We start from the raw sequence: 15,586 nt of genomic DNA on the forward strand, positions 1-15,586 counted from the left end.
ATATGATATATATAGTGCCTTGTGAAAGTATTCACCCCCCTTGGCATTTTTCCAATTTTGTTGCATTACAACCAGTAATTTAAATGGATTTTATTTGGATTTCATGTAATGGACATACACAAAATAGTTCAAATTGGTGAAGTGAAATGAAAAAAATAAAGTTTAAAAAAAATCTAAAACAATTAAAAAATGGAAAAGTGGTGCATGCATATGTATTCACCCCATTGCTATGAAGACTCTAAATAAAATCTGGTGCAACCGATTACCTTCAGAAGTCAAATAATTAGTTAAATAATGTCCAGCTGTGTGCAATCTAAGTGTCACATGATCTGTCACATGATCTCAGTATATATACACCTGTTCTGAAAGGCCCCAGAGTCTGCAACACCACCGAGCAAGCGGCACCACCAAGCAAGCAGCAGCAGCAGCAGCAGCAGCAGCAGCAGCAGCAGCAGCAGCAGCAGCAGCAGCAGCAGCAGCAGCAGCAGCAGCAGCAGCAGCAGCAGCAGCAGCAGCAGCAGCAAGCACCACGCACCACCAAGCAAGCAGCACCACCACCACCACCAAGCAAGCAGCAGCACCGCCACCACCACCAAGCAAGCAGCACCACCACCAAGCAAGCAGCACCATGAAGACCAAGGAGTGCTCCAAACAGGTCAGGGACAAAGTTGTGGAGAAGTACAGATCAGGGTTGGGTTATAAAAACATCTGAAACTTTGAACATCCCACGGAGCACCATTAAATCCATTATTAAAATATGGAAAGAATATGGCACCACAACAAACCTGCCAAGAGAGGGCTGCCCACCAAAACTAAGGGACCAGGCAAGGAGGGCATTAATCAGAGAGGCAACAAAGAGACCAAAGATAACTCTGAAGGAGCTGCAAAGCTCCACAGCGGAGATTGGAGTATCTGTCCATAGGACCACTTTAAGCTGTACAATACATAGAGCTGGGCGTTTCGGAAGAGTGGCCAGAAAAAAGCCATTGCTTCAAGAAAAAAATAAGCAAACACATTTGCTGTTCGCCAAAAGGCATGTGGGAGACTCCCCAAACCTATGGAAGAAGGTACTCTGGTCAGATGACACTACAATTGAGCTTTTTGGCCATCAATGAAAATGCTATGTCTGGCACAAACCCAGCACCTCTCATCACCCTGAGAACACCATCCCCACAGTGAAGCATGGTGGTGGCAGCATCATGCTTTGGGATTGTTTTTCATCGGTAGGGACTGGGAAACTGGTCAGAATTGAAGGCATGATGGCTGGCACTAAATACAGGGAAATTCTTGACGGAAACCTGTTTCAGTCTTCCAGAGATTTGAGACTGGAACGGAGGTTCACCTTCCAGCAGGACAATGACCCTAAGCATACTGCTAAAGCAACGCTTGAGTGGTTTAAGGGGAAACATTTAAATGTTAAAAGCATGAAATTTAACTGAGAATCTGTGGTATGACTTAAAGATTGCTGTACACCAGCGGAACCCATACAACTTGAAGGAGCTGGAGCAGTTTTGCCTTGAAGAATGAACAAAAATCCCAGTGGCTAGATGTGCCAAGCTTATAGAGACGTACCCCAAGAGACAGCTATAATTGCTGCAAAAGGTGGCTCTACAAAGTATTGACTTTGGGGGGGGTGAATAGTTATGCACGTTCAAGTTTTCAGTTTTTTTTGTCTTATTTCTTGTTTGTTTCACAATAAAAAATATTTTGCATCTTCAAAGTGGTAGGCATGTTGTGTAAATCAAATTATACAAACCCCCAAAAATCTGTTTTAATTCCAGGCAACAAAACAGGAAAAATGCCAAGGCGGGTGAATACTTTCGCAAGGCACTGTATCCCCAAAAAAATCAGGGACTGCGTAAAACCAGGAATGCCGGAATGCCAGAACAGTGGAAAGATTTACAAAGATGTCCAAAACTGAGAGACTTATTCTGGGCTTTCAGAAACTTTTATTGAAAATAGTGTATTACATACTGTGAATAATATTAAATACTTAACTTTAATACTAATAATAACAATAATAATATTTTTTGTATGTTTACATGCATTGTAAGTGTTCCGAGGCTTGCTTTCTCTCATTTAGAAGAATGGCCCCAAAATAGTTTGTCCCAATTGATAGTATTATCGGTCCCCTTTAAACCAAAGTAGTGTTATGCTGGGGCAGTGTTTGTGGAACAATAGTTTGGCTGTCTATACCCAGTCCCCCAAATTGCTCCCCCACATAAAGCTACTGTACTTTAGAAGGGGACCCTTTCTACTAACAATGGGAGCAGGAATGGTTTGGGGGACTTTCTTTAAAATATTACAAACCAACCCTCAAATTGAATGCTCACATTGCAATATAAGACACTAAATTGTGGCATGGGGTAAACCACTTTGGGTTTCTATTGCCAGTTCCACAAACCGTGCCCCAGCAAAACACATAACACTGTAGGTTTAAAGGGGACCCTTTCTACTATCAATTAGACCAGAGATTATTTTGGGGCCATTCTTTTAAAATAGAGAGCCTCGGAATGCTCACAATGCACTTACAAATAAAACTTTGTGGCATGGGGGTAACCAGATTGGGTGTCTATCCCCAGTTCCAGAAATAGTTGAAACCATTGTAGCACTATTGTACTTTAATGCCACTATTACTTTTACAAATTCTGTTCAGTTTAAGAAATTGTAGAATATGTGTATCCATCATTATTATGATTATTGTTGTTGTTAGTATTAAAGTTAAGTATTTAATCATATTTACACTATGTAATACAATATTTTCAATAAAAACACAAGTTTCTGAAAGCACACAAATAGGTTTTCATTAGCAACAGCATCGACTTCCGCGCATGTAAATCAGCTTGTCGGTCGATTTCCTTAATTTGAACACTTGAGCCTTTTTGTCTCCTCTTGCCAGCCGTAGTTCGTACAGGATTTCTGCACAGACGGTAGAAAGATGGCGGCTTTGGCCCTCCGCTGTCGTCCTGTGGGTGTCCTTTCTCGGTTTTCCTGTAAGTATTTTCCAATTTTCCCGTTGTCCAAATCAGATTAATAGTGATTATGATGCAGAAATTCAAAACTTAAAGAGATAGATGTATCTCGGGATTTGCAAGCCATCTACTACTAATACAGAGGCCAGCAATGCAGCCTGACAAATGACCCCCTTGTTTGTTGTGACCTTAAGATAAACAGCATTCATTTGTTCGTCATAATAATGGAAATACATCATAAAATATATAATTGAAGGTTTGATTGTTTTCTTTACACGTTTGAAAACTGATGTTGTCTAAGCGATGCATTTAACGGAATTGGCATGATTTAGATGAAGTGTATTTCAGATTGCATAAAATCACCCAACATTCACATGGTATTTGTTGTCACCCAAAGGCAGATTCTAGTATTCATGAAAAACATGTATAATATAGTTTAATCCGGTGTGAATAACTGCTACAAAACTGACCTTGCATTCACTTCTATATTCCGCCTCTGGGCAAGCAGTGTCCAATACCATACGGCTGAAATGAACATCAAGTCATAGATCCCATTCATAACTTAAACATAATGCATGAAACAAAAACTAACAAATATAGATTGTGCTGCAATGCCATGGCCGCCTTGGTCTTGTATGACCGCAATCATGCATGTTTGTAGGTGTTTAGATGCTGTGTGTAAGTCGTTTGTTGTTGTTGAACCGTTGGATATGCTATATATATATGCTCAATTTAGTCTTAAATAGTGGCAACCTGTACAACATGAATATAGTAAACAGTTCAAAAATGTAATATTAAAAAGTGATGTTTATAATTTACTACTACTGATAAGCTGTGGTGGATTTGGAACAAACTACCCAGTCATGTATGTGTTTTGACTCTCAGTTCCTCTATAACAACTGGACACAATTTTGGAATCATTTAGTTGCAATTGACTGAAATTGACTTTTTTTTTTTTTGTTTCCTTTCTTTTTCTGCAGGTGCTGGTTCTCCAGCTGTTTTATCAGCTGTCCCCATTGTGATTCAGCAGAGGAAGGTCCACTATGCGCTGATCCCTCGAGGCAAAGGGGGACGGTCCTCCTTCAGTGGAATAGCAGCTACAGTTTTTGGAGCGACAGGCTTTCTTGGCAGATATGTGGTCAATCGCCTAGGTAAGGGTGGATGTAGCCTGTCTGTAGTGAGTAGGACAGATCCGCAATCTGCTCTGGATACAGATGTAAATGGCACTGTGCGCCAGACAGTACCTCCATAGAGCTTTAACTTCTGAAGTAATTGCTTATTTGAAAATGTTTTTTTTCTTCCTCCCACTCTCTCTCACTGGCTTGTTCTGTACATCTGTGAGTTATCCAAGAAGAATTAAGTTATCTTAATTTTAATAAAATGCTTATTAGTCATTTAATCTTTCATTAGTTTTAGTCAGTCAGTGACAACACCTGTCATTAAAACTGTCTAGTTTTAGTTGCATTTTAGTCTTTTTTTTTTTGTTTTTTTTTGTTCATGATCACCATTATGTATTATGTCTGATGCCAGATTTTTACATCAATTATTGGATGGATGCAAAACATAAACATTTATTGACTTAATTTGAAATGTATTTGAAATCAAGTCATAAACAGCTATTGTGAACTTCATGGTCACAAATTACTGTAATTCAAATTACTGAAGTTTGAAGTCTCTTGATTTTTTTTTTTTTTTTTTGTAATAAGAATAGAGTTACAAGAACAGTGTGGAAGCATATAGTGGACTTTACTCAAATGGAATCCCACAATTGCATTTTCATTTTCTATGTATGCACACATTATTTAGGTCAAAATGCAATCGTCCCATTTGTATTTTTAAATTCTAATAAGCACATTCGCTGACAATATTAAAATGTCAAACATTTCATTTCAAGACTTCCCCCGCTGATACAACAAAATGGAGGTTTAAAGTGATAATAAAAGCATAGCATCTTGTTAAGCCCTACTGTAGCCACACAGTACCTGCACTTACCAGTCCTATATACAAAACAACAGGCGTTTAATTTAATCACGCAATCTGTATCAACTTCACGTTAAGCCCGATACAGTAAACCACATCAAGTCCATTCAACGTTAAGCGAATCACACGCTTGGGTATAATCAGGTTGCATTTTGTTGCACAGATTTTGGCGGTTCTGTGCAGAGCTGCAGAATCCCACCGATTCCATTGGTGGAACAGTGCAAATCTGAGCAGAACTGCGATAAGCTGAGCTTCACGAATGCGATGACTGAGTCTGTGTGTTGCACTGCATGTAAACATGCCGAAAAGTACTGTCATTTATGTCCATTAGTCTTGTGTTGAATTTTTGATGAGTCAAATTTTAGTTAACTAAAATTAGAAGGCATTTCTTTTTAGTTTTTCTCATAGTATGTCCTTCCGTTATTGTCACTGAAAATAGGTCGTTGATGAATATTTTTCATCATAGTTTGCGTTGACACAATTAACACTGATGGAGTCAAAAGAACAAACTAATTGGAGGAGATCTCACCTTTCCAGTATAATCCAGCACAAAGATGAAAATCACTTCATAAAGGTATTTTCAGAATACAGCATTTTGAACAGGACTGTTTGGGATTTTCTTCTCCAAAGTCTGAAACTGACTGTTTTTTATAGAAACTTTAATAGACCTATATATTTGTAGAATTCCTCTCTAATGTGCTGGTTTATCCCAGAGAGTGGACAATTTTAAACTGTTGTTTTACATGTGCATGGTTTAATGCACTGCTTTTAGCAGTTTTGGCAAGACCAAACATTATGCTGATCTTTGTTTGAAACCTAAGGCATTAACTTAGCATCAGGTGTAGTTTACTGTGTTTTTCCTGTGTCACCATTTATAGGTCGCATTGGTTCTCAGGTCATAATCCCCCATCGCTGTGACCAGTATGATCTCATGTACCTGAAACCTATGGGAGATCTTGGACAAATCATTTTTTTGGTAAGAAAATTGATTCAATTGCAACTGAATGTATTTGTTATTTACAGCTGTCCTGCCTGGATGTTACTAGAGTGATGATTTTCTAGCGTCTTCCAGGGTGTTGGATTGTTCAAGTGCTTACAAAAACAATGTCAGTTAAAATGTATTTCTTGGCAGATGCCCTTATCCAGGGTGACTTACTTTACACAAGCATTACAGAAGTGCAGTAATACGAAATACTAGTTAAGCATTACAGAAGTACAATTATTTTAAATGACAAAGCACACATCCTAGTTCAGAGACTTTTCTGTAGTGTCCGATTTGCGTTCTGAACCAGCACTCCTAGAGAAAGTTTGAATGTAGCATGGATCTCTAGTTACAGTGCGTTAGAGAAGTAATTCCTTAGAAAGATTAATTTGTGACATGAGAGAGTACTGCAATTATTTTAACCATATATAGGGTTGTTTTCAATTTAACCAAAGCTTGCAATTTAGGGAGTTAAAACAAGCTGAACATTCAGCTCGGACAGATCAAGGTTGACCATGTACTCAAAGAGATATCAAACCCAGTACTTTTCAGTATGACCTTCAAGCTCATTTGAATAAAGTAAAAAGAAAACAGTCAACTTCCACTGCAGGCTCAACTCAATTTAGTAATTCCAGTTCTACCTCGATTACATTTCCATTAAATTATACAAAGGTGTAGTTAAATAACAGCTCACATTCATTTAATGCAGTGGTTCCCAAACTGGAGGGGGCGCAAGACTCTCTATGGATGGGCGTGGGTAAAGAGCTGAATGTGTAAAAAGTGGAGACGAGATGCACGAAATCCACAAGAGGATCCGACAACTGTTCATTGCATCAGAATATAGGATTGTAGGGCCGCTTATTCGTAGTTTGACATGCAGTAGTTTATTTGAGGTGATAATTACACTAAAATAAATACATACAAATAACTTGCAGTTCCAGAATGTCAACGAATGGGAAATGAGCCAGGAATCTCTGCTGCAATATTTTGGAAACGCATTAACCCAAATTAAAACGGCAGTACCAAAAAAAAAAAAAAAATCGATGACTGCACAGTTCCACATCAACCACAACTGAGGTAGATAGTGAAAAGACAACACTGCAGCTAGAGTCAGAAAGTCCATGGCCAAAAATTTGGAGTTCAGAGTTAGGGGAAGAAAATACATGTTACACTTCCCTTGATTGTGCAGACAGTAATCTGGTGTGTCCTGTATGTAGACATGTTTCTACTTTGTCAGTATTAGAAAGTCTAGGCTAGTGTCAATCAAATCACTAGGAGTGGAGTGAAATGGAATTGATGCATTCCATTGAATTCAGGATGTTCATTCCAGTTCTGCTTCTAATTCCATCATTTATATACATCTCGGTTTCAGAATGAACTGTAATTAACCAGTAAATCACAATTCCCAAATACTCTTTAATAAAAAAAAGAAAATGTATTGAAGAGGTTCTGGTATCATTGCTTTCTTCTACAGGAGTGGGATCCTCGAGATAAGGAATCCACCAGACGTGCACTGGCTCACTCCAATGTGGTCATCAACCTTGTCGGAAGAGAATGGGAAACGAGGTAAATGTGTGTGACGGAGCCCTTTATTTATGTATGTATGCATGTATGTATGTATTTATTTAAATTAGCTCAGATTAGGGTAGAGCCATTACAGAGAGGCCAGAGCTGCAGCAGCCTAAAGAAAGGGGGTGTCATTTTCATGTTACCTTTGGTTATGTTGCTGTGCTGTTTGGTTTGGAGTTCTTCATTAAAATTGAATTTCTGGTGTTGCTGTCATCCGTTAGGGAAAAAAAAAAAAAAGCCAAACCCAGTCAGTTAACTGAGTTGTTCACCAAATCTCAATAAAAATGAAAGAGGAACCTGGCTAGTTATTGCCAGGACTGTGACATACTACTACTACTACAGACATATTCCTACACTAGTACTTAGTTTCTGTGTTTTTAGTCTTAGAAAATATTTCCCAGTATGGAAAGCACTAAATTTAAACCTGTGGTCTCTGCATGCCTGTAATCCAGAACACTACATTAAATTGTTTTTATCCAATACCAACTACAGTAAAAATTACCATATGACCAGTAAAAATAACAAAAAAAATCTGCAGTAAAACATAACTTCTACAGTTTTAAAATTTTAAAAATATATTTTCAACTAAGTATCCTTTTAATTTTCCTGCATTAATTTCTTTCTCTCTCTCTCGCAAAAGGAACTTCCGGTTCGAGGACGTTCACGTTACCATCCCAAAGGAGATTGCCAAAGCTGCAAGAGAGGCTGGCATCCAAAAATTTATCCACATGTCCCACCTCAATGCTGACATTCGTAGCCCCTCTAAATACCTGAGGACCAAGGTGTGTGGTCTGTCTGAATTTAATGTAACAATGACATTCAGAAGCTAAAGCTCAGTGGTGTGATGATTTCTGGGCATACTGAAATCAGTTTGAAAAGGCTTTGAATATTCTTGTTGATTAGAAGACCTTGAAATACATGTATACAACACCCCTTTGTTTTTGATATCCTTTGTTCTAAGAATATATATATATTTTTTTATACATTTTTATTCACATCCAAATAAATCAATCTGAAGTAGTGTTTCAGCTGTGTTCTTTCCCTCTATTTGAAGTACCTATACATCTCTATCTGCAGAATGTGGAAAGGAATTGTTTAGCCAGTGGAAGACAACACTTTTTCACTTTAAGCATTTCAAAAAGTTTGATGTTTATATTGCAGAGTGCTTGTGCTTATATAGCATACAGTGTACAATCTGTGGCTCAGATCCATGTATGAGTGTGTGTGTATATATGTATATGTGAGTTTTTATTATATGATCTGAACAGGCTGTTGGAGAGGCTGCAGTGAGAGAAGAATTTCCCGATGCAATAATAATGAAGCCGTCTGAAATGTTCGGAAGAGAAGACCGTTTTTTCAACCATTTTGCAAGTAAGTGAAACATGTTAAGCGGCAGTTAAGGTTACTAACATTTCTCATGTTGTGATTACTGAATCAGCAGCAGTTTCCTCTTTTCCTTCCTCTATGTTTTTAATTAAGAACAAGTAATCCTCGAACAATGTGGTACTTTCCTGGAATTCCAGATTATGCTCTCAATATCAAACCAGTACATAATACCAATTGATTCAGGTTTTACAATCAAAATAATTATTCTCAGTTCGCCGACAACCCGAGCTGAAATATCTGAAGTTGAAATATCTTAAAATCAACAAAATCTAGAGGCACGGTTCATGGTTTGTTTAAAAATAGAGAACCAGATGTTTCAAAAAGCCCTGCTAGCCTAAGCTGATGGATTTGCACACTTGAGACATATACAAGAGCAATTTGCCCTTTTAATTGTTCTTTTACTCGAAAGTAAACATCACATTGAATCAATAAGAATATGTAACAATTAAATGGGTGAAATGTACATTATACAGTGTAAAGATTAAGGTCGTGCTAGAAAAACAGTGCTTTTAAAATGTACTTAGTTTAAGTGAAGAGCTTAAGATTGAGGTTGTGGGATAACAACAGTAAATGATGCTGTGACCTTATCTGTGCATGTGTAAATGTAAGGCTTATTCTGTGGATTCTGGATAACTCAAATCTCTAGGGACCTGGGCCCCATTCCTCGTAGCTGGCTAACCAAGTTAGCCAGATAACTTTGAGGCTAACTTGACAGAAGTCTGGCTTTTTCCGTTCCTCAAAGCAAGCTTAAAGTCCCACTGAGTAAGTTACTACAGCAACACATCCTTAATTGTAAACCTGCTCCAGCACAGGCTAAGTTAACTGAATCTGTGCAGAAAAACTTTTCTACCCAATGAAAGCCCTTGACACACCCCTCTGAAATGGCAACACCCTTACTTAGAGCAATCAAATAGCAATTTTAGTTAGATCAGCTTTTCGTAGGGAACAAGTACAAAAAGATAATTTGGATAATTCACGTTTTCCTATTTGAGCGCTATAGATTCAGTCGGCAAGGTAGATTTATTAGGTAGCTTTATTAGGTAAATTATACCTGAGCTGTACATTACCAAGCCACCGGGCGCAGCCGTGCTTGGACGGTAACAGACTGTATATGCAGGGCTGTGCTTTTTTGCTAGTGGCGCATTCATGTACTCGGTTCAAAATATCGTCAAAGCTACTGCTACAGTGGGGTGAAAAAGTATTTGATCCCCTGCTGATTTTGTACGTTTGCCCACTGACAAAGAAATGATCAGTCTATAATTTTAATGGTAGGTGTATTTTAACAGTGAGAGACAGAATAACAGCAAAAAAATTCAGAAAAACACATTTCAAAAAAGTTATAAATTGATTTGCATGTTAATGAGGGAAATAAGTATTTGACCCTTTCGACTTAGTACTTGGTGGCAAAACCCTTGTTGGCAATCACAGAGGTTAGACGTTTCTTGTAGCTGGCCACCAGGTTTGCACACATCTCGGGAGGGATTTTGTCCCACTCCTCTTTGCAGATCCTCTCCAAATCATTAAGGTTTCGAGGCTGACGTTTGGCAACTCGAACCTTCAGCTCCCTCCACACATTTTCTATGGGATTAAGGTCTGGAGACTGGCTAGGCCACTCCAGGACCTTAATGTGCTTCTTCTTGAGCCACTCCTTTGTTGCCTTGGCTGTGTGTTTTGGGTTCTTGTCATGCTGGAATACCATCCACGACCCATTTTCAATGCCCTGGCTGAGGGAAGGAGGTTCTCACCCAAGATTTGACGGTACATGGCCCCGTCCATCGTCCCTTTGATGCGGTGCAGTTGTCCTGTCCCCTTAGCAGAAAAACACCCTCAAAGCATAATGTTTCCACCTCCATGTTTGACGGTGGGGATGGTGTTCTTGGGGTCATTCCTCCTCCTCCAAACACGGCGAGTTGAGTTGATGCCAAAGAGCTCGATTTTGGTCTCATCTGACCACAACAATTTCACCCAGTTCTCCTCTGAATCATTCAGATGTTCATTGGCAAACTTCAGACGGGCCTGTACATGTGCTTTCTTGAACAGGGGGACCTTGCGGGCGCAGCAGGATTTCAGTCCTTCACAGCGTAGTGTGTTACCAGTTGTTTTCTTGGTGACTATGGTCCCAGCTGCCTTGAGATCATTAACAAGATCCTCCTGTGTAGTTCTGGGCTGATTCCTCACCGTTCTCATGATCATTGAAACTCCACGAGGTGAGATCTTGCATGGAACCCCAGACCAAGGGAGACTGACAGTTATTTTGTGTTTCTTCCATTTGCAAATAATTGCACCAACTGTTGTCACCTTCTCACCAAGATGCTTGGCGATGGTCTTGTAGCCCATTCCAGCCTTGTGTAGGTCTACAATCTTGTCCCTGACATCCTTGGACAGCTCTTTGGTCTTGGCCCTGGTGGAGAGTTTGGAATCTGATTGATTGATTGCTTCTGTGGACAGGTGTCTTTTATACAGGTAACGAACTGAGATTAGGAGCACTCCCTTTAAGAGAGTGCTCCTAATCTCAGCTTGTTACCTGTATAAAAGACACCTGGGAGCCAGAAATCTTGCTGATTGATAGGGGATCAAATACTTATTTCCCTCATTAACATGCAAATCAATTTATAACTTTTTTGAAATGTGTTTTTCTGGATGTTTTTGCTGTTATTCTGTCTCTCACTGTTAAAATACACCTACCATTAAAATTATAGACTGATCATTTCTTTGTCAGTGGGCAAACGTACAAAATCAGCAGGGGATCAAATACTTTTTTCCCTCACTGTAGGTTATATGCAATTTTTATGAATATGTAATCTTATTGTTATTGTATTATAGATTACATTATTATGCAGATCCACAAAGTCATTGGTGCTGTACAATCAGATCCACATCAATGCACCTCAGTGCCAAACGAGTTTGTGAACAGGAAATCATTTCACAACATTAATGTACAGTTGCTTATGACGTTGATGACAATTTTAACGACAATTATACAATGCCAGTGCTAGACGGTGGGGTATCAGATTTTGGATAATACTGTACATCATCCACGACTTGACCTCAGTTATTCCTATATGATCTGTGAATCCACCTGCATCATTTCAATTATTGAAGCCAAGTGGCCAGGCTCTGTCCACGACTCCATAATATTCAGAAACTACATTCTGTGATTTGAGGAATGTGTAGGAAATAATCTTAAATATTTGTTTTATGAAATTATCTAATAGTGTTCATATCATAGGTCAATATAATGGGATAATTTCCTGTTAATTTGGCTACATAGGTGAAGAAACCATTTATATCAGACAGATTAATTAGTACAACATAATACTCAAGTATTATATATTTAAAAAAAGAACAATGGCAAAATGACAAAACAGTAGAGAGCTAATGCTTCTGATGCAGCAAACTGTCCATGTTACATTCAGTTACTACAAGCATGCAGATTGAAATTGGAATTATTATAATTGGGTAAATACATGGGCATGCTTCCTCTCTGGACTTAGCAGCAGTGTTGCTGTGAAAATGTCTTTATATTCCTCAAAACTTTCCATTGCTCAGTCAGGCTGACGCAAGTTGCTCTCTGTTTTGACGTCATCGCCGGTGCCGATCAGTGTTTCTGTTCTCAGCAATCCTCCCTTGTGAGACGGCATGAGCACACGCACACACCCGGATTTCTTAAGGCTGGATCTAGGTAACGAGGCAAGATCAGCCTCTATTTGGCATCGAGGAACGGAGATAGCCCGACTTAAATTATCTGATTCATTGACTTTGGATAATGTCTGATTAGCCTGATTAGTTGAACCAGGTATGAGGAACTGGGCCCTGGTGAAAATAAGCTTATTAGGCTGAGATTCTGAACCAAAAATACTGCGTTTACAATAAGTCTAAAATGTTAAAATAAAAGTAATCAAAAGCTCCTCTTAACTTTTAGTTTCAACATCCTGCTACAAATCTCACATTTTAACTAATTTTAAAGCAACTTCAGTTTAACCCAAAGCAATGCGTTTTGCCTTCCGTTTCCGATATATATTTGCATCAAAAGTCTTTGCTTTGAGTTCAGATTGCTAAAATGTTGATCTCTCTTTGTATAGATATGCGCTGGTTTGGAAGTGCAGTACCACTGATTGCCATGGGAAAGAAGACTGTGAAGCAGCCTGTCTATGTATGCATTTTATTAAATTTATTTTGACTTCCTTTAGTCTTACATTATTTTGTCTGTAAATGTGGCTTTTTAGGCACTAACAGTTTCTTTTTGTTTGTTGTTCAGGTAGTGGATGTAGCCAAGGCCATTGTTAATGCGATTAAAGACCCTGACTCCAGCGGAAAAACCTTTGCTCTTGCAGGGTGAGGTTTGTAAAGGAACAATGTTTCACAAATGTTTGAGCCTGCCGCTAACGTCTATGCACATTACTTGATGAACAGTTCTTGATGCAGCTCCACCTGTTTTAATGTTAAATCCCCACTTTTTTTTTTTTTTACAAGCAAAATGTTTATTTATACTGAAGAGACTTTGTATAACTGTGATTTGTAAAGGAACTTGCAATAGTGAGTTGCCACTTCTTGGTTCCTTTAGATTTCTCTCATCTGAAATTACCAGTCAGTTTCACGAATGTTGTTTTGTCCTGCAGTCCCAGCCGATACCTTCTGCATGACTTGGTGGAGTACCTGTATGCTGTTGCTCACAGGCCATTTGTTCCTTATCCAATTCCACGTCCTTTCTATCAGTAAGTATACAATGGAATACATAATGTATACAAATTGGAAAAGGCAGTTCTCTATTGGTATTGTTAACCTTAGATGTATTAACCAGGTAACCTGCTTTCATAGTGTGCCCTGCCATTAATAAATAGCATTAGATACTCTAGTCTGACTAACATTCATAAGAACCTGAAGTCTGTGGAAATTGCTTGAATATATTGCTCTTTCCCACTCAGGTCCCCATCATCATTCATCCTTATGTCCTGCAGAAACAGGGCATGTGTCTTTAAAGAGAACTCAGATTTCATTGTTTTTCAGTGTTTATATGTCAGAAGCGTAACTTTTCATTTTACATCTTTAGTTTGGCTGCAAAGTTCTTCGAGATCAATCCTTTCGAGCCGTGGACGACGCGGGACAAAGTAGACCGGGTATGAACCTTGAATTGGATTGCATTCTTAATCACTTCACCTCCACTCGAATCACCGCTCTTGTAGCATCTCCTGGTATCAATTAAATCGGTGGTGGAAGTTCATAGCCCAGTCTAAACATTAACAGCTCAATTTCAAAAGCTGGCCTCCTGAAATGAAGTGATCATTTGCTTTCTTTGGTCACACTTTGCAGTACACGTCTGACATTAATACTGGCAATGCCATCAAATCCACCTTTTCTTCAAGAAATCCAAAAGGAAGGAGAAACTGCTGAGATTGTTCTTGTTCATAATTCTGGTTCCCTGTTTTCATCCTCTCATGTAGCTTTTTCAAGCTGTATTCACAAACAGTCCTAGGTAATTTTATATATCCATCTTGTTTCTTCCAGTTTCACACCACAGATCTGAAGTTCCCTGCTCTGCCTGGCTTAGAAGACCTGGGGATTGTGCCATCTTCGGTGGAGCAGAAGGCTATCGAAGTCCTGCGACGTCACCGCCGCTACCGCTGGCTGGAGGCTGAGCTGGGAGAGGCCAAGCCAGCGAAGACCGTCAACTTCTGAACGTCAATGTGAACAAGTTCTTGACTTTGTTTTGCATCTTCTGTACATAAAATCAAAATGATACACAACTTAAACTAATGAATAAAACTCTTTAAAAAACTCAATTTCATTCAGGTCTTTACACATATTTACATTTGTCCTTTGGCAAGTACTTTGACAAATTGACTATTTTTAACCACTATGTGGTTTACTGCTAGGAAGACTACATTCCATCATAAATTTACCTTGACATTTATTTTTTATTTTTTAACCAGGGCAATATACAATTGCCAATAAAAAAAAATGTACACTTCATAAAGTTTAAACCCTTTTCACCACAATTAGATATTTTATATATAAAACTAGTATTCCTTTTTATTCTCTAAAAGTTATGTTCTTGCAAATAACAATTTTTGGGCATTGGGTTCTACACATTTTACAAGGAGTGATATATAACGTGACATGCCCACAGGAACTTCCAATTTGCCAGAAACATGAATGTCACTTTGCAACCCTGGTCAGTGCTTCTTTTCTCTGATAACTGGGGTTGCATCCCCAACTTAAGGTATTGTTATCTTTTGAAGTTGGAAGCACTGCCCAAGGGAGGTGGGGGTTACTGTATAACCAAACGGTCACACGGGGGGAGGCAGCGAGCTGGTAAGGGAGCCTGCCCTGAGGCGTACCTATTAGGGGGCCTCGCTGAACTAGCTCTAGATCTAGATTAGCAGTCCTGCGTGGGAGGGAGGGCCATCCTGACCAGCCTTGTGAGTTTATTGTCTAGTACAGTTTAAATTAGCCGGTGTGTTTGTGTCGTTGCCACTGGACTCTCGGACAAGCCAGCTGAGAAGTCGCTCAAGTCGCCGCAGCTAAGTATCGCTTTCTCTCGCGTTTCCTCGTTTAGTTAAGTTACATAGACTGTTTACGTGGTTTGTTGTTTAGCTACGAATTGTATATCTTGCACCTGTATTGTCGGAAAAGCAGCGACTGTTTGTTAGTTAGTGAATTTAGCCAGTAACCTAGCGCACTCGACACGCCCTGTCTG

General features: G+C 39.0%; 1 protein-coding gene across 1 annotated transcript; it reads left to right on the forward strand.

Annotated features, from left to right (window-relative positions):
• The first annotated feature begins 2,878 nt into the window (after positions 1-2,878).
• On the forward strand, positions 2,879-14,669 carry ndufa9a (NADH:ubiquinone oxidoreductase subunit A9a). The gene is made up of 11 exons (XM_066724467.1): positions 2,879-2,993; positions 3,953-4,123; positions 5,831-5,928; positions 7,409-7,500; positions 8,144-8,285; positions 8,772-8,874; positions 12,972-13,042; positions 13,148-13,224; positions 13,509-13,604; positions 13,940-14,006; positions 14,395-14,669. The coding sequence occupies exons 1-11, from the start codon at positions 2,939-2,941 to the stop codon at positions 14,563-14,565; spliced, it is 1,143 nt and encodes a 380-aa protein (XP_066580564.1). The 5' UTR covers positions 2,879-2,938; the 3' UTR covers positions 14,566-14,669.
• The last annotated feature ends 917 nt before the right edge of the window (positions 14,670-15,586 follow it).

The sequence above is a fragment of the Amia ocellicauda genome, chromosome 15 (genome assembly GCF_036373705.1).
Source record: "Amia ocellicauda isolate fAmiCal2 chromosome 15, fAmiCal2.hap1, whole genome shotgun sequence".
NCBI lineage: Eukaryota > Metazoa > Chordata > Actinopteri > Amiiformes > Amiidae > Amia > Amia ocellicauda.